Source organism: Sclerotinia sclerotiorum, genomic scaffold (genome assembly GCF_000146945.2).
Source record: "Sclerotinia sclerotiorum 1980 UF-70 scaffold_11 genomic scaffold, whole genome shotgun sequence".
Lineage (NCBI taxonomy): Eukaryota > Fungi > Ascomycota > Leotiomycetes > Helotiales > Sclerotiniaceae > Sclerotinia > Sclerotinia sclerotiorum.
The window spans coordinates 517,687-535,670 of NW_001820825.1; the positions used below are offsets into that span (position 1 = coordinate 517,687).

Consider the following 17,984-nt stretch of genomic DNA (forward strand, 5'->3'; position numbering starts at 1 on the left):
GTAAAGTAGAGAAAGTATAGAGAGCAGGATTTCACACACACGTACATATATATCTGTAAAATTACATATATTTTATTTTCATTCGATTATGTTAAAAATCCATACTATTGTTTCCGGTAATTTTTTCAAGAAAATGGAAAGTATATGCGTTTACTTGTATGATCGCAGTTGATTTATATAGGCAGGCTTATATACATACACTTGAGTGGGATTGGGGGATATATAAGATTACATTCGATATGCATTCGGGTTTATTCTAATTAACTGTACTATTGATACTATAGCACATTACACATATCACAGATCACATATGTAAATAATGAAAAAGATCAGAGACCAAGGGAAAATAATTCAAAAAATCCAAATTCATTTTTCATACGCCCGCCCGAGTGGTACTCAACACCAGGTATCCGATCACGCCACGCCAGTCCAGTCCAGTCCAATCCATTGCGTTGCCGTACAATCCAGCTTCATTCATATAACAAGTGATCTTCAGTAAGTACAACCACCCACTTGACCCAATCCATTGCCCATTTCCCATTTCCCATTCCCAATACTCCATACCAAATAAAAACCCCACCAAGTAACCCGGAACGAAACCCAACAGTTCCAAAAAGGGAAAACACCATTGATTTACTTATACACCTCAAGTCTTTGAAGAATCAAGAGTATAAAAGGTTTCTTCATCAGGTCGTACATCTCCATGTAATCTAACCCGATAAATACATGTATAAGGCACTGCGCCCCTTCCATGATTTCCTTTACTTCTAACCAAAAACTTGTTGGTAGCTGAGGTATCATTCTTGAGATTATTTTCCGGTTCCGATATGAATTCCTTGAGCTCAATTTGTAAGGGGAAAGCTTGTTGAGTGTGACCATAAGCGTCGTATGACCATGCGCCCACTTGTACCCAGCCAGATTCGAGATCACGGTAATTAGCTTCGGGGAAGATTTGATCGGACATAGATTTAACCTTGAGATACGTTGGTTTGTGAGGAATGTAGACCAGTAATTCCATTTGTCTGGGTGCTGAGAGAGGCGAGAGACCAGAATTGACGTAGCCGGATTGAGGATAATGTTCAACAACGACTTGGTCAGGCCAGATATAGTTGGCCGTAATGACACCAAGTGTAGGACCATTGCCATTTTGTTGTGCTGAGCACCAACAATCGCCAATGTCTTCCCATGAGTTGAGAGCTGCATCAGCGGGATTGGGGAGAGGGATTGGGTGGTTAGCGACGAGAGCGATACTCCTGCGGATGAAGCCAAAGTCCATATGTGGGAAACGATAAGATGGTGAGGTGAGACGGGGAATAACTGCAGAATGGGAACGTTTGGCAAAGTGATCCATGCGTTGAAGGGATTGAACGGTTTTCTTGTTGACATTCGCTTTTGTGATAGCTTCAACCTGCGCAATGACGACCTCGTTCGCGAGTTGTTTCACTCGCTCCGCAGTAAGCGCTTGTTTTCCAAGGCTTGCCACCTTGTCTTCTAAGGCTTTGGTGACTTTTTCGAGTTCTGATTTGACTTCTTGCGCCTCATCTCTGTAACTCTGTTTGATTAATTCGACAACATTCTCTCTTGTGGCGATCTTGCCATCTTTGATAAGTTGTTGCAATCGAGTTTGATGGAGAACATCAAACTCAGAGCCAGCCCAACTTTGAATCTTGGCTCTGTTGCTCTCAAGATATCGATCAAATTGTTTGGAATTGAACACTTCATTGTCGTGACTATCGGATTTAGTTGAAGTATCAGAAGGACGCCCAGTAGTCATAATGACAGGGGGTGGAATAAGGGACGGATCAGCCCGAATCCTTTCTCGCATGGCTTGCCAAAGACTTGCTGGGAGAGCTGGTTTGCCGTTGTAGTCCTTGTCAAGAGCAATGAAATCGGGAAGAATTTTCTGAATTTCTGCAAGAGCATTTTTGTCGATAGAAGAACGATGTTTGAGGAACACGATGTCAGATTCGGCAATATCCAACCGACGGTAAACATCTTTAAGATCTTCCGGGGCGAAGATCCGAGACGGATGTCTAATTTGCGATGGGATAAATTGTTTGATGTTTGCCGAGACGTCCGCGCCATACCAATGTTTGCTAGGACCTCCACTATTTAGATAGGCCATCCATGAGATGAATATAATAAAGCCAAGGAGCAGTAACGGGAATAAAGATTTTGTTACGTCGCCAAAAAGGCGGAAGAAGGCTTTTCCCAACTTTTTGAAGCTATAAAAATTACCATGTCAGCTCCATTGCCCGAATCACAGTATCAAATTTACTCACAAGCTAAGTGGTGATCTTAGAACCTGTCTGAAGTCGAAACTAGTTTCATCACCAAGATCCAAAAAATTCCAACCTTGAGCACCACCACGCATGTATTGTTGCTCCTCAGCAATGCCTCGTAACGCAGTGCAGCAGTTTAGCTCGCCTTCGTCGTAAGAAGGCCCCGATACACGAAATTCGTCTTGTTGGTAAGAACCCGACATAATGCTAGCATTGTCATACAATTGACTTTCATTTTGAAAATTCCGATCAAAAGCATGAGGAACTCGTCGCTTGGTCGGCCCAGACCGCGAACGCATGGTGGGGATATGAGCGGGAGCGCCAGACTTTGGTTGAGCAGTAGGAGCATCAACTTACAAAGTTAGCGAAAATTCATAGAAGCAAAAGTCGAATTGAAGAAAAAAACTTACTATCGGGAACTGGTGCTTGGGGAGAAACCGGTCTAGGTCTGGCTCCTCTGTTCAAAGGTTCTGGCTCTAGGAGACCCTCGATGACGGAAGAGATATCATTGGCCAAAGGTGCACCCCTTGGGGCATAGTTTGGAAGGGCAAGTGTATTTGTACCGTATGCAGTACTAGTAGAAGCTGCCATAGGAGGAAGACCATTGGCACGTTCAGAGCCAGCTACTGAACCACCTGATTTTCTAGGACGGCCTCTACCTGGTGTTCGGGCCGCTGGAATATCTTCAGGACCGACGGCATGGGTTCCGCCAACACTGCTAGCAGCGCGACTGCCAGCTCGTGTGGTCCTTCTTGTAGACATATTCTTAATTTTCTTGTTAAATTTGCTATCTTAGCAGCTGTATTGTGAGGAGTTGAGAGCTTCGACAGACTCGAAATTAGAGATGGGTACCTGCAGATGTACGAATTAGTATGAAATGTTAGTATTTCGAGAGATGCAGCCGAATAGGACTGCATAAATCCGAGCAATGAAGCTACTGCAGATTGAAAGAATGAGAACAATAGCAGAATCGTACCGTTGAAGTTGTTGTAAATCGTAGTACCAACTTTCATACAATCTCGTCTTGCGGATGTCAAAAGCAGATGGAGCGAGAAGCCGGAAGCAAGATGATATATGGAGAAGTCCTACAAGCAGTACCGCTTCCTGGGTGTGAAAAACCGTAGCTCTTTTGAAGCTATCTGGATGATTTTGACAGTAAGAACAGGAATCCAAATTCACTTTTCAAGCAAAACGACACGCCAATTTTTTTGGGTCTACGCGTCTCAATAAGAAGCGAGATCAAAACTGTATATCGTGAAGCATTTGAATTGTATGTGCGACATTTATTATGGTTGATTGTACTCTCTGGCGCGCGTTGATATATTGAGGTTCACGATATCGCGGAACACATTGAACGACACAATAGCTTCAAAGGCCATTTAAGTTAAGGATGCAAACAGAGTTTCTCGCTAGGAAAGTTGAATAAGATCTTATCGAGTACAAAGTAATGATGGATTCGGTCGAATGGAATATTAAAATACAAAGGAAGATTTCTTTGATTTTTGATAAGAAGCTGCTTTTCTTTTCTTCATTTCTAGCTTTGATTTCTTTGAATGTTGGAGAAGTTCTATGAAGGATGGTACAGAGCTTGGGAAACAAAGCACCAGAACCTTAGAAGCAATCAACCAGCCCAAACCTGACTTCGGATGATTTGACCGCATATTTTTCTAATTAGCTAGGATTAATTCGTTGTCGGCTTTATCAATATGAAGAAGTACCGACATATGCTCGAGCGGTGAAGAGCATCAGCCACAGTCCATTCACGACCTTCATGTTGCAGATGCAATTGCAAGGGCTGTACTCCATGCACGGGACGGAATAACAATCATGCTGGTGGTGTTTCGCACCGCTAGGCCACTGCCGTGGAGGCTTTTTCGCTTCGCTCTGGTAGAAGAGAAATTAGAGAATCAATCATATGTACCGTCAGCCACTTCTACACAGATATATTGCATGTGATTTGTGTCACTAGCCACAAGGACTCACATAAGACTGATGATAAGGCCTAATCAAAATGAAATGATGATTGCCTTCACCTTTTGAAGAGAATCAGAAAAAGATCGCCGGGCTCATCTCTCCATTGTTCCACCTTTACTCCGTACAATTTGACAGAGATCAAAGTCTAAAACATACCAACGACGTCAGCTAATTCTGAATCATTAGTTTCCCAACTTTAGATATATGATGTTTTTCCTTACCCTTTTCCATAAATAGACGTGAATCTTACATGGAGTCGGTCAATGGCTTCTAGATCCGATGTCTTTTTGAAGTCGTTACTCTACTCTCATTCTACCTTACCTACTAGCTATCACAAGTACACTTCGTATAATAACAAGTACACTTCGTATTTGCAGTTAAGCGCCGCCGGGAAAACCATTCCCCCGACTTTCCATTAGCTGGCTGTCCAAGATGACCAAATTGATATTGTTTTCGTAAAAGTCTTCTTAATGCGACGTATCTCATTCGAGCGGATATAGATGTAAAGATTTTTCTGGTGGCATGAGTCTTAATCAGAACTATAAACCGTACTCCACTAGGTAATATCTGGTGATCATACTCCGTACCTTCCACTCACTCTGTTATGGCTCTGCGCAACCTTACAATTAAATTGGAAAGGAAAAGGCTGGCTGGTTACTCAATACCTAGTACCTACTCAAGAATATATTATCATCAATGTAATCTACCCCTTCTACCCATCAGTAGGTACGTACCTACATGCCTTTCCGCAAATTAAATATGAATATCATTGCTTGGGTGACTGGCTGCTCAATATATCATAATTTATTAGCAACTTAGATTTTATGAGGTAATCCTCACCCGCCCCTGTACATCCATTCCATCTCGACCAGTTGAACCCAGCCATTCATTGTTGGTCCAGTTTCGAATCCAATAATACAATGATACACAAACCTTGAACTTGCCCCACCCACTGATCTGCAGGCCCCCCGATGACCGATAATCCAACATTGATTTATTATTCCATTCTTCCGCTGTTTGGAAACTTTCTCTCCATCTCAATCAAAATAATTCAAATCAATCAGCAATCATGTCAGTTGGAACAGTCTTGATCACCGGGTGAGTTTATTTCTTTCCTTTGCACTGCGACATCTCAGAAGTAAAGTTGTCAACGGTCGAGTTATGAGTTAGTCTTCACATCTTATCTGTTGGAGAAACTGGGGAAATCTTGAGATTTAACCCCGCCATCAATTAAATCATTCAACCGTCAACGCTGAACTATTTACTGATGACTTTTTTCATAGAGGTACTGGATACATCGGTTCATTCACAACTTTGGCCTTACTTGAACATGGCTATAAAGTTGTGATTGTTGATAGTTTATACAATTCTTCAGAGGCCGCCTTGGATCGTATAGAATTATTATGCGGCAAGCGTCCAGATTTCTACCAAGTCGATATCACAGACGAGAGAGAGTTAGAAAAAGTCTTTGCTGCTCATCCTAAGATTGACAGTGTTATTCACTTCGCTGCTTTGAAGGTGGGAAATTTCTATCTTATGATCGACTTCCATCAGCTAACTAACACTTTGTGCAACAGGCAGTTGGAGAGTCTTCCGAAATCCCGCTCGAATACTATCGCGTCAATGTTGGTGGAACAATCACTCTTTTACGATGCATGACCAGATTCAATGTCCCCAATATTGTCTTCTCTTCATCTGCCACCGTTTACGGTGATGCGACTCGGGTTCCAAATATGATTCCTATCCCAGAACATTGCCCAATCGGAGCTACAAACCCATACGGACGTACCAAGAGCATGATTGAAGATGTCATCATTGATCATATCAATGCGCAAAGAAATAATTTGAAGAAGAAGGGAGAGAAATATGAGCAATGGAATGGTGCTTTACTGAGATATTTCAACCCAGCTGGAGCTCACCCAAGTGGTATTATGGGTGAAGATCCTCTGGGTGTTCCATTCAACCTCTTGCCATTGTTGGGTCAGGTTGCGACTGGAAAACGAGAGAAATTGCTCGTGTATGGTGAAGGTAAGGAATTCTCCAATCTACTCAGTCCCACACGATAATTCTCCACCTCCCACTCTCCATTTCCCCAACCTCGGTTCGGCCGTCTCCAGATCGAGAAGAAGCTAACAAAATTTTCTCATCAGACTATTCTTCTCGCGACGGTACAGCTATTCGCGATTACATCCATGTGGTCGACTTGGCAAAGGGTCATCTCGCCGCTCTAAATCATCTCCGCAATCAACAACCTGGTGTTCGTGCATGGAATCTGGGATCTGGTCGTGGATCCACCGTCTTCGAAATGATCAAGGCATTTAGTGATGTTGTAGGACGGAAGCTTCCATATGAAGTAGTTGACCGCCGAGCCGGTGATGTTCTGGATTTAACTGCCAACCCTACTCGCGCAAATGAAGAATTGAACTGGAAAACCGAATTAACACTCGAGGATGCTTGTAAGGATTTGTGGAAATGGGTTAGTAATAATCCGCAAGGATATCGTCAAGATCCTCCCGAGCAATTATTAAAGGAACTCAAGGAGAGTTTGAAGAAGAATACTTAATGTAAGGCGGGGAGGTTGTTAAAAGACTATTGCGATTTGGGAGACTGGCTGGAGAAGAGCTTTCACGATTCATTTTGAGCATTTGCATGAGGTTACATTAGTTATAGATATCACATAAGTTCATTCACGACCAGTTAGAGAATAAAATAAATCTGTTTTCATACAATTTATTTGTAATTATAGTGGCAAAGAGTTTAGTATACGCTTAGATAAAACCCCTGAACACAAACTAGAACATAAAGCGCCGGGTGCTAAATCTTTGGATCGTTCGGATAAGACAGAACGAAGAGTCTAAGCAGTCTAAGCTCCCCCAGCGTGCTAAGACTAAGACCAAGGAAGGATAATCGAGGGAGTGGTTAGGAGCTCACCGGGAGCTTGTTAAGGGAAAAGTTTAATATAGTTAGGTACCTAGTAGCTTACTCTGAATCGGATTGTTTGGATAGATAGGTTAAATAGGTATTGTCGATTAGTTTCCTGCTTGGTAAGGAATTCGTCATATTACGACAACTTTTTGATTATCTAAAACACCCCGCTCCACCCCTGCGACATGAAATTGTGAAATTGGATATGGAAAATAACCCCGCACTTGCGTGATATCAATCAAATAGTTTTGTAAGCAACGCAACGCCCTGAGAGATACATAAGATGATGGTATTCTAGAAAGTGCTATACGTACTTTTCTGTTCTTTGCTTTTGTGTGATTTCTGATTCTTAATTCTTCTGAATGAATTGAGATATTCAAACAATTACACATGTCAACTTCTATATTTTTTCTTGAATTAAAATTAAGGTTACCTCTACGCAGAACCTTCACAACTTGTAATCTTCGAAATCTAAGCCTTTCAGGAAGAATTTCCTCACGTACATCAATTCCTCAATATAACGCAATAAGCACCTCACGGTTTCAAAAATCTCGCATTCGTTCGGTGTTTACCTCGTCGTGGATTCTTTGTAATAAATCGAGTATTCAAACACGCAATATGTCTTCTTCAGCTTCCCCAATCCCGCAGACTATGAAAGGTGTTTTGATTGAGAAGACCGGTGGGGTGGAGGTCTTGGATTTTAAGACGGATTTACAGGTTCCGGTGCCGAAGGAGGGAGAGCTTTTGGTGAAGAATGAGTTTGTGGGGATTAATTATATTGATACGTAGGTTTTGGTTTCTTATTTTGGGAGGAAGGGGATGTTTGGGTTGTGTGATGGAATATGAGTATTGGATTTATTGATGTTGAAGTTGAGATGTTTTGGATCAATATGTCTTATTTCTCATCCCATTCCCTCAACCTTTAGGTTATTCACAATCCTCATCTAACATCCTCCCCCTTCAGCTATTTCCGCACTGGTCTCTACCAGTCCCCCAAGCCTGAAATCCTCGGCCGCGAAGCCGAAGGTACCATTGTCTCCCTAGGTCCCTCCACAACCACCAACCTCAAACCCAACGACCGAGTAGTTTACATGGGAACCTCAACCTATGCAGAATACACCGTGGTCCCCGCATCCAAAGTACACATTGTCCCGTCTGAACTCTCTCCCGGCATAGCAGCCGCCGCCTTTCTCCAAGGTCTCACAGCTCTAACCCTCATTCGCGAAGCTTACCATGTTCAACGCAATGATTGGATTTTGGTTCATGCAGCTGCTGGTGGTGTGGGTTTATGGTTATGTCAATTGTTGAAGGTGGTAGGGGCGAGAGTTATTGCAACGGCTAGTTCGAAAGAGAAATTGGAGTTGGCGAAGGAAAATGGGGCCGTGGTGGGCATTAATAATAAGACAGAGGATATTGTGAAAAGGGTTCTTGAGATTACAGGGGGTGAGGGAGTTCAAGCGGTTTTTGATAGTGTGGGGAAGGACACTTTTGAGGGAGATTTGGAGGTTACTGCTAGAAAGGGAACGGTGGTTAGTTTTGGTAATGCGGTGAGTTTTTTGTTTCTTTTCTGTGCTTCCCTATTCATCTTTCCCATCACATGTTCTTTGCCCCATTAAAATACTCACTAACGCCCTCCTAGTCCGGCGCAGTCCCCCCATTCCCAATCTCCAAACTGTCAGCAAAAAATCTCAAGGTTCTCCGTCCAACACTCTTCAACTACATAGCCACTCGTGAAGAATTCGAACGATACTCTGCTGAGTTATTTGATTTTATTATTAAGGATAAGTTGAATGTGAGGATTCATGAAATTTATCCGTTGGAGGAGGTGAGAAGAGCACATACGGATATTGAGGGAAGGGGGACGACGGGGAAATTGTTGTTGAAGGTTTAGGGTTTTGAGTAGAGTAGGGTGGAGGGGAGGTGTTAGTCGGCGTTAGAGAAAGGAGAAAGAAGGGGGAAGGAATGAGGGAGAAGGGGTATTACTGGCTAGGAGGAATAGATATTATAAAATGATATTTATATTCTTCTTTTCTTTATGCTTCATATATATATTAGGAAGAAATCTACATCTTCTATTTCATTTTATATCGTGGTATCATTTTGTTATCATCCATCCATCCATCCGTCCATCGAATCTCATCTAACAAAGAGACTGATAGAGAAACCTATGCAAATGCAAGTAAAAGAATCTATATACAATAAATAGCAAATCCATCCTCATCATGAATGCTATGCTTATGTCCATCCCAAACACCAATAAAGAGAAATCATTCCATCCATCCATCCATTCATCATTCCCAAGTTCATTAAAGTGAGAGAAAACAATCAAATAGTTTCCTTCTGCTCAACACTCATCCCCTTACCCCGATCATAATGAACATTCTCCACCACACCCCCCAAAGCACCGCCCTCAAACCCCACAGAAACTACATTCTTAACCCTCAAAACACACCTCCCATGTCTCACCCAATGAACCGTCACATAACCCAACACATACACAAACCCGACCAGGGGAACCACATACGAGATCCTCGTACCCGCCGAATCAGCAATCGCTCCTTGAATCGGAGGAAATACCGCTCCGCCCGATACACCCATGACGAGAATCCCCGCTCCACGCCGCGTATGACGACCTAGATTCGCAGTGCCCAGTGTGAAGAGCGTGGGATACATAGGAGCTTCGAAGAAAAAGAGAAGAATAAGTATTACCACTGCGCCTTTTCCATGCCATGCTGATACAACGGCTGTAAAAGCTATAGCGCAAATAGCATAAATCATCATGAGGAAATCAGCTTGGAAAACTGTCGCGAGAGCGGTAGCGATGAATCTTCCAACCGTAAAGGTAATTAAGGCGTAGGAAAGCATATTGGATGCTTGAGAGGAGGAATATGTCGCGTTTTCCGTAGCGTAATTGATAAAAAATGAAGCAACGGTTACTTGAGCACCAACGTAGCAAAATTGTGCAATAAATGCGAATATCATGTTATATTGCTTATAAATCGGTCCTTGACCGATTTCATTCCCGAATTCATCCAAAGCGAAATTCTCGGTTTTAACAGTACTCGATTCGAGCATTTCCTCCGAAACTTCAGGGAGTTTAGCAACGAGGAAGAGCACCCCGATGGCGGCTCCAGCACATGCGACGGCGAGATACACAAATTGTACATTAGTTAGATTGTGGGCATTTTCACCGGTGAAGAAATATTTTCCTGCGATCAAGGGGCCGATGAATGAGGCGACGCCGTTCCAGGATTGACAGAATTGGAGACGCGCGGATGCCGATGCTGGGTCCCCGATTACGACGGCGTAGGAATTAGCGGCTGTTTCGAGCGTGGCGAGTCCGCATGCGATCACTAGTGTACAGGCACAAAATCCGCCAAATGAAGCGATGCGGTTTTGGTATGTGGAGAAATGGGCGGTTGGCCTTGGGGTGCGTGTGTTAGTTACTAGGTATCATGTTTGTATTATGGAATTGTAAGATAAGTATATATGTATACCAACGTACCAGAACATAATAGCACCAAGTGAATAAAGCGAAAGACCCATCAAGATAGTAATCTTATAACCCTTGCGCTTCATGACTTCCGCAGCAATAGGCGAGAAGAGAAGATATCCGCCTCCGAAATAGACGACTTGTAAACCGGTAGATTGGAGTTTGGTTATGTCGAGGACGGTTTGGAAGTGTTTGTTTAAGACGTCCAGGAGACCGTAGGAGAAGCCCCAGAGGAAGAAGAGGGATATTACGAGGGAGAGGGGGAGGATGAGCGCGCTGCCGCGGAGGAATCCGCTGCTGAGGGGGGTGGTGGTTAGGGGGATTCCGCCGGCCATTTTGGGGTTGGGATTGGGTGGATGGGATGGGTTGTTTGTTGAGAGGGGGGAGGAGAGGAGGGGAGAGGAAAGAAGAGGAAAGAAGAGGAGAGAAGAGGAGAGAAAAGGAGAGAAGAGGAGAGAAGAGAATCGAAAATCAGAAGTCAACCTTCTATATAAAAAAAAGAGAGAGAAAGAGAGCACCAAATTCTTATTTTAATATAAAAAACCAAACAAGAAGAAGAAGATGTCGTTACTAATAACGAAGTTACATTTATTAAAATCTGAGTAGGTAGGTAACGCCCAACTTTATAAGATTTCCTTTCCCCATGATGATGAAAGTTACCCCAAACCCCAAACCCCAGTCTCCATTTCTCCATATTTTTTAATTTTACCCCGGACCCATACTAATTCTAGGTAGGTACTTCGTAAATGGATGGTCAATTCTTCCGTGATTCATCATTTGTTATAGAGATTAGATTAGTGCTTTGGACTACTTTAGACTAGATATTTAATAACCTTGACTTTGAGTGATTGCATACCGGTTTAGTCGAATAATAAATGGACAAGGTTGTAAGTATTTTTCATATCGTTGAATTCTAAAGTTGATTAAACCTCATTGTGTAGTGTTGAACGGGTCTCAGATCAGTTGGAGACAAGACATGAAATTGATTGGTTATTCATATTCTCATTCTTATATTCATTTTCATATTTTCTTCTAAATAAAAGAAACGATTTCACAAATTTAAAACACTCCGGGAACACAACCAGAGGTGGAAAGTTAATCTACTGAAGAAAACATGAAAATCAAAAAGATCTGAAAAAAGCTAATTAAGAGGATTAATATATCTGCAGATACCTCGTAAGCTTTATGCAAATCTCATGTAAAGCTTATGCAAAGCTTAACCATTTTAGCATGATTGGATTGCTTTGATTGATTTATCCGGAGTGATCTTTAAATGGTTAAAGTAGGTAGGTATGTAGGTACTTTTCGACAGAGTTTGTTGAGTTATTATCTTCATGGTCACGGCCCTCTTGAGTATCTATATTTATCATGGGGCTATCATGGATCTTAGGTATCTGAGTGTTGGTCTAAGATGGATGAATAGATGAATGGATGAGCGGATTCACAACCTCAAATTCTTCATGCAAAATGGAAAATATCCAGAAATCATTTATTTAGTCATCTTAATCTAAAAATGAATTGATGAAATCTTGATCAAGTGACCTTCGATTCGCACTATGGATATTATATCCACTATCTCACATATGCATCATTCTTCCTTTCCATAAGAGGTTTGTATCCGTGAGAGACAAGAGGGAGGGGCAAATTCTACCCTTGCACACAGACAGACAAACTTAGCGGGGAAGACAGGGGATTGATTTGGTGCGGGGAGGTTGTGTGATCTGGTTAGAGTACCTAATTAACCAATGATACCTACCCGAGTAATTGAAATACGGTATCAAAAGATGTGATGATGATAGGACTTTGAAGATAACGTACACAGTATGCACTTTATTCTTCTCGATTGTTAATAATCATTATTGGATCTTGCTGAACCGAGTGCTGAACCGTTTGAATGCTCATGTACACAATTTCTTCATGACGATAACATCCATACAGCAAGCCAATTCCCTCAAATATCGATAATTGAAATCCACCAGACGGACATGCCGAAAAGAATACTTGTGCAGCCAGAAGGTACAGAACTCCTTTCTAAACGAACCAGAATTTGCAAAAAAAAAACTTTAATTCGATTAATAAAATTTATTACTGTGACGGAAAAGTCGTAAACGGAGTCAATTCAATCACTTAGAATCTAAAACTAAAGAACTAAGAAGATTCTAAGTAAGAAGGTCTTTATATACAGGGCTAGTGCACGTGAGCCACTAGTGGGTAACAACCGTCACGTAACAATTACTTTCATTCATTTCATTTTATTTTTAAAGATTTTCAAAAAAAGTTTAAAAAATATAAGTAAAATGCTTATTTAAATCTATATTTATATAATCTAATTCATCATTTTATTATATTAAATATAGATATATAAGATCTATATTTTTTTCAATCAAAAAAGTTTTATTTAAAAAGGGATTCTATACTTTTCAATTGCACGAGTAGATAGGAGTAGTAATTAAATGTTCCTCATTCCTCGTTCCTCGAAACCCTTTTCCATTTCTTCGTCAAAAATCTAGAAAACGCCCACGAAAACATGCCGTAAATCCCCCAACTTTCTAGTCTGCTTCTAGTACAATTCTAGAGCTATTTCCAACACCATACCAATATTACTCTAGCGTTAATCCAACACAACATCAAAGTATCATTCAACGCTAAACATGGCACCTCATCGGCAAAAAGCTTTGAATCTTTTGTTTTAGTCTTCTCTTCACCAGGTTCACATTATCTAAGAACAAGCTTTATCCAAGATTAAAACAAGCTCTCGTCGCTTATTGTTATTTTATTGTCCAAAAAGCTTCTAGAAGCGTAGTTAAACTTTAAAAGGCTTGATTGATGTGCTGAAACTTTTGTTTTTGTTAGAAGGTGTATGAGAATGTGGCTTGAAAATTCTGTTGAGGGCAAATGCCAAATACTATTGGGGAAGATGTGGGAATGTAAGCGATGAACCGCTTTGAGGCTCGATCTTATAAGGTACTGTACTGTTTATGTGCCGTGTGCCATGATTGGTGGTTGTGGCTTGCTTCGACTGGGTTGAACTTTTCATTGGAATCACATCTGGTTACCTACCTTGCCTATACTACATCTTATCAAATTCATCAATGCCGGTGATATACCAGCAAGGATACAAGCGCGTTCCTCGTCTGTCGTACCATAGTTTGGGCACACTCAACTTTCAAGTATCCATTACATAGAAACCTGGAGTCAAATCTAGCCTCTTCTCCATCAACATCACGATCCACTATCCCCTCCACATCTTCACAATCGCACCTCTTTCAGCTTCATCCCTCTTTCATGCCAGATGGTGTAATAAGTATACTCCACGAATCCACATCATGCCTGATACTTGCTCAGTACTCACGGTACCTCGCTCCAAAGTTGGTCAACCATTTGACCATTATGTACATCTGTGCTGAAGAGCGGGAGCCCCAGGATCCATAATAGGTCCGATTCTCCAGACTCGGCGTGTTTAGTTTTAGGGAAATACCCATAAAGTATCAGATTATCGAGTGGATATGTCCTAATACATGGAGAGGCCGCTTCTGGCCTGGTGTGCGAGTCTGGAGGAGTGCTCCGAGTTCGCTCCATTCCGCTGTGTGGTTCTGTTTTGAGCACGTGTGTGACTTGATGGAGACTTCATCTTATTTTGAAAGATGAGGGATTTGGTATCATACATACCTTTATGTACGCGCATATATTGCCTAACACTCATCATCTTCCAAATTGAGTACAAAGGCCTTGTGAAAATTTCATTCAATACTTTTGTCAGGGAAACAAGTCAAGTGTCATTTCCGCCTTGTAAGTCTTACGAAAACATTTTAAAGTAATAATGATAGCATCATTATACTTATTTTAAAATCAACACGCTACTGAGAATCTTTCCTAGTTTCTACGTTCTAATAAGGTTATCTAAACTTCAACCTCGATGAAGAAATGAAACATTCTAGCAAGACTCATTATACATGAAATTTAATTATATTGTGCCCGGCTTATTATCCGGTTGAATGGACATTCTCAGTTCTACAAATCTTAAGTGATGTTTTACAGTCAGACTGCACCATATTTATCAAATCTCATTGATTATAGGGGTACCTCGAACGCAAATTATTCATTATTGTCAATTTTAAGGACCAGAGAACTTTCATCATTTATATATTTGTGTTTGTTCGTCACTCAGACTATAAATCGGTAATATAAATCCATCAACCGTGTATTTTAGACTCTTAAGTTAGGTTTTTGACTTAAAGTTCCATTTCCCTATTTACACTTCTTCGAATCATCATAATTGCAGCAAGTTAATTTTTTGAGCAAAATACAGACGACTATTCAGAACCGAAGTACCTCCTTCAACCTTCTCTTTCCATATAAGATTTACTAGAAAGGTAGAAGGATATAAGTAGTCCAATTTCATTTCGAGATTGTCATTTACCAACAGCTTCGTAGTTACATATAGAGCACTTGAGCTTCCAATTAATGGTTTGTCGCAAGCAAAGAAAATCTTGTGAACTGAAAACTTCGTGAGAAATTTTCATCTGGACGATATTCTACTGAGTTCTTCCGTACAATCTTTTCACCTATATATTCGTTTTATCCATATATTTGTTTCACATATCCTTTGCTTGCTGTTTTGATTATTCAAGGTAGAAATTGAAGAAAAATATCACTTCACTTCACTTCGCTTCACCCTCATCTATTCGTACCATCCATCAATATTCACGGTATAACTGATAGTTTCGAGCTGACGACAGAATGAACATATATCATATCATTTTTACTCGTCAACAACTTCATACCCAACCTCATTCTCCCTATCACCACTCAAGGACTCGGTACACTAATCTTGGCCTCTGCCAAAAGCTCTTTATAAAACTCCGGAGTATCCCTGATCATCTCGCTCAAAAATTTCGCATGATCCTCATCATCACCCTCCTCCCATTCCTCCAGTTTTATTCCAAATTTCAACTTTCTATCCTTCTCAACCCACATCAACGCAGCCTCTCTGGCTTGTTCCTGCATCCTTAACATTTCTTCTTGCTCCATTTTCTCATTCTCCTTTTCAGATTCCCCACTCACTAAATGCTCAACCCTTCCTTCGGGAAATTTATACTTCAAAATCCTTCTCCCCGATAAAGCCCATTCAGGCAATGTTCTAAACATAAGCGGTTTACGCATCCGATAAGAATTTTCAAGTTGTTTACAAAAAGGTCCCGAACTAGGTCTTTTATCCCTTTCGATCCTCAACGCTGCTTTCACCGCTTTATTCAACGTCGAACTATACATTCCCTCTAATTCACCCACTCTTTCCGGATTCAGTCTCTGTCTCTCTTCTCTTTTCATCCGTTCATCTCTAAGTTCCCCTTCTTTCGTTCCATCATCTCTCACTCCCTCTTCTTTATGCTGACACATCTTCGCTTGAGTTCCTAACATATAAATCATAGCCCCTATACACCACACATCAGTTTTTCCATCATAAACATCAGACTCAGGTGGATCGCTCCACACGAAATCCAATCTCTCCCCACCCATAACCAAGTGACCTCCCTTTGGCACAAAACTTGCACCCCCAAAATCCCCCACCTTAGCATCCGGATACGTTCTCCTCCTCTGTTTCACATCCTTCGTATTCCACTTCAAAAAAATATTCCCAGGTGCCAAATCCATCGTCATAACCATAGCTCTCCTACGATGTTCCTCCCTGTCCATATAATCCGGATGTTCATTATGAAGAAAAGCAATCGCACCCATCGACTGCGTAAAAATATGCCAAATAAATAATTCCGGAGGATGTTTCCTACGAGGCACATCCTCAATTCTCTCCCACCTCGATCGACTCAAGACAGTCCACCGATTAAAGATTTCCGCCTCTCGATTCTCCTCAATAATCCGCGCGCGTTTCCTGTACCCATCCCCATAACCATCAATGATTTCCTGCAACGTCCCCCCTTCACAATACTCGTAATAACTCGCCAGAATCACAGGCCTCTGCTCACTAGGATCACCGATCTCAGAGGTAAAATCGAGAAAAGCTTCCAGTGCGCAGATGTTCGGATGTCCGCTCTTGATGTATTGTAAATAACACCGGTTTTCGCGATACCGTTTGGAAATTAGATTGCGGATAGAAACGTCTTGGATAGAGTGGATACTTGATTCTGAGGAGGGTGTTAGGGATGGTGTGGAAGTTTTTGCTTCGTCCCTTGTGTGTGGTGTAGAGGGTGTGTTGGTTCGCTTTTGTCGTGAGTCCCGCTGCTCGGCGGTTTCGGATTGGATTTTTAAGGCGTAGTGGTTTTGGGTTTTGAGGTTTAGTACGCGGTCTAGAGGGGGAGTGGGGGAGTTAGCTGTTTGTTCTTTGGTTTCTTTTATTTTTATTTTTTTTCTTTTCTTGCGCTGTAGCGCGTGGGAGGTCTGGCGTATGGAGTTGCGAGGATTGTTTGTTCATAATTATATCTTCCATCTCCCACTCCCCTCCTCCTTCTCCCCCTTCCTCAAAACCCCCTCATCAAATCCCCTCCCCTTCCCCCCTCCTCCCAAAAATCTCCCCAAAAAAGCTTGAAAAAACAAACACACAAAAATAAATAAAAATAAAAAATAAAAAATACATACAAACACTCCCAAACCCACCAGCCCCCAAAATCCCCTCAAAAACCAAATCTTTTAATTCTAATTCTCCAAACTCCGTCGCATCTGGCCGCCATTTATTATGACGTATGGTTTTTGGGTTTTTGGTAAGTGATCGGTGGTAGTTTACTAGACGTGCTTCGGCTTCGTGGAGGTCCCAGGAAGTGAGGGCCATTTTTTTTTTGAGGTGGAGGGGGAGGGTGTTTGGGTTTGGTTTGGTTTGGGGGTGGATGGGATGAGGTTGAGGGGTGAGGGGTGGGTGGTTGGAAATTTGTAATTGGCGGGGGTGGAGATTTGGAAAAGCTGAAGATTTGGAAGATTAAAGATCTCGGATTGCTGGGAGGAGCGAGATATGAGAATAAAGATGCAGGATAGTGAAGCTAGAGGAAACTAAAGAAGCATGCATGAGAGAATTTGGAGAGAGGTGGAAGAGTCAAAGACTACAAATGTATAAGTGCTGCCAAAGAGTTATAAAATATATATATCGCAGTCAAATATCAAATATCAAATATCAAATATCAAATATCAAATATCAAATATCAAATATCAAATATCAAATATCAAATATCAAATATCAAATATATATTTATTTCTCGTATTATCCCCAATATTAAAAAACTGCAATTGCAATTGCAGTTGTAGTAAATAAATCAATGTCTTCCTTTCCCCTGCTGGAATCATAAATTGTTAGAAATGTAATAATA

The 17,984-nt window shown here is 41.4% G+C and overlaps 6 protein-coding genes across 6 annotated transcripts; 2 read left to right on the plus strand and 4 right to left on the minus strand.

The window, feature by feature from the left end:
* Positions 1-646: 646 nt before the first annotated feature.
* Positions 647-3,044, minus strand: SS1G_08325 (hypothetical protein; the record flags this gene model as incomplete). The annotated part of the gene is made up of 3 exons (XM_001590535.1): positions 647-2,225; positions 2,283-2,634; positions 2,693-3,044. The coding sequence occupies 3 exons, from the start codon at positions 3,042-3,044 to the stop codon at positions 647-649; spliced, it is 2,283 nt and encodes a 760-aa protein (XP_001590585.1).
* Positions 3,045-5,325: 2,281 nt separating this feature from the next.
* Positions 5,326-6,819, plus strand: SS1G_08326 (UDP-glucose 4-epimerase Gal10; the record flags this gene model as incomplete). The annotated part of the gene is made up of 4 exons (XM_001590536.1): positions 5,326-5,354; positions 5,540-5,774; positions 5,834-6,284; positions 6,407-6,819. The coding sequence occupies 4 exons, from the start codon at positions 5,326-5,328 to the stop codon at positions 6,817-6,819; spliced, it is 1,128 nt and encodes a 375-aa protein (XP_001590586.1).
* Positions 6,820-7,799: 980 nt separating this feature from the next.
* On the plus strand, positions 7,800-9,072 carry SS1G_08327 (hypothetical protein; the record flags this gene model as incomplete). Its single annotated transcript, XM_001590537.1, has 3 exons — positions 7,800-7,966; positions 8,146-8,728; positions 8,821-9,072. The coding sequence occupies 3 exons, from the start codon at positions 7,800-7,802 to the stop codon at positions 9,070-9,072; spliced, it is 1,002 nt and encodes a 333-aa protein (XP_001590587.1).
* Positions 9,073-9,506: 434 nt separating this feature from the next.
* Positions 9,507-11,009, minus strand: SS1G_08328 (hypothetical protein; the record flags this gene model as incomplete). The annotated part of the gene is made up of 2 exons (XM_001590538.1): positions 9,507-10,605; positions 10,687-11,009. The coding sequence occupies 2 exons, from the start codon at positions 11,007-11,009 to the stop codon at positions 9,507-9,509; spliced, it is 1,422 nt and encodes a 473-aa protein (XP_001590588.1).
* Positions 11,010-13,744: 2,735 nt separating this feature from the next.
* On the minus strand, positions 13,745-14,253 carry SS1G_08329 (predicted protein; the record flags this gene model as incomplete). The annotated part of the gene is made up of 2 exons (XM_001590539.1): positions 13,745-13,808; positions 14,027-14,253. The coding sequence occupies 2 exons, from the start codon at positions 14,251-14,253 to the stop codon at positions 13,745-13,747; spliced, it is 291 nt and encodes a 96-aa protein (XP_001590589.1).
* A 1,230-nt stretch (positions 14,254-15,483) lies between these two features.
* On the minus strand, positions 15,484-17,455 carry SS1G_08330 (predicted protein; the record flags this gene model as incomplete). The annotated part of the gene is made up of 2 exons (XM_001590540.1): positions 15,484-16,976; positions 17,266-17,455. The coding sequence occupies 2 exons, from the start codon at positions 17,453-17,455 to the stop codon at positions 15,484-15,486; spliced, it is 1,683 nt and encodes a 560-aa protein (XP_001590590.1).
* Between the last annotated feature and the right edge of the window lie 529 nt (positions 17,456-17,984).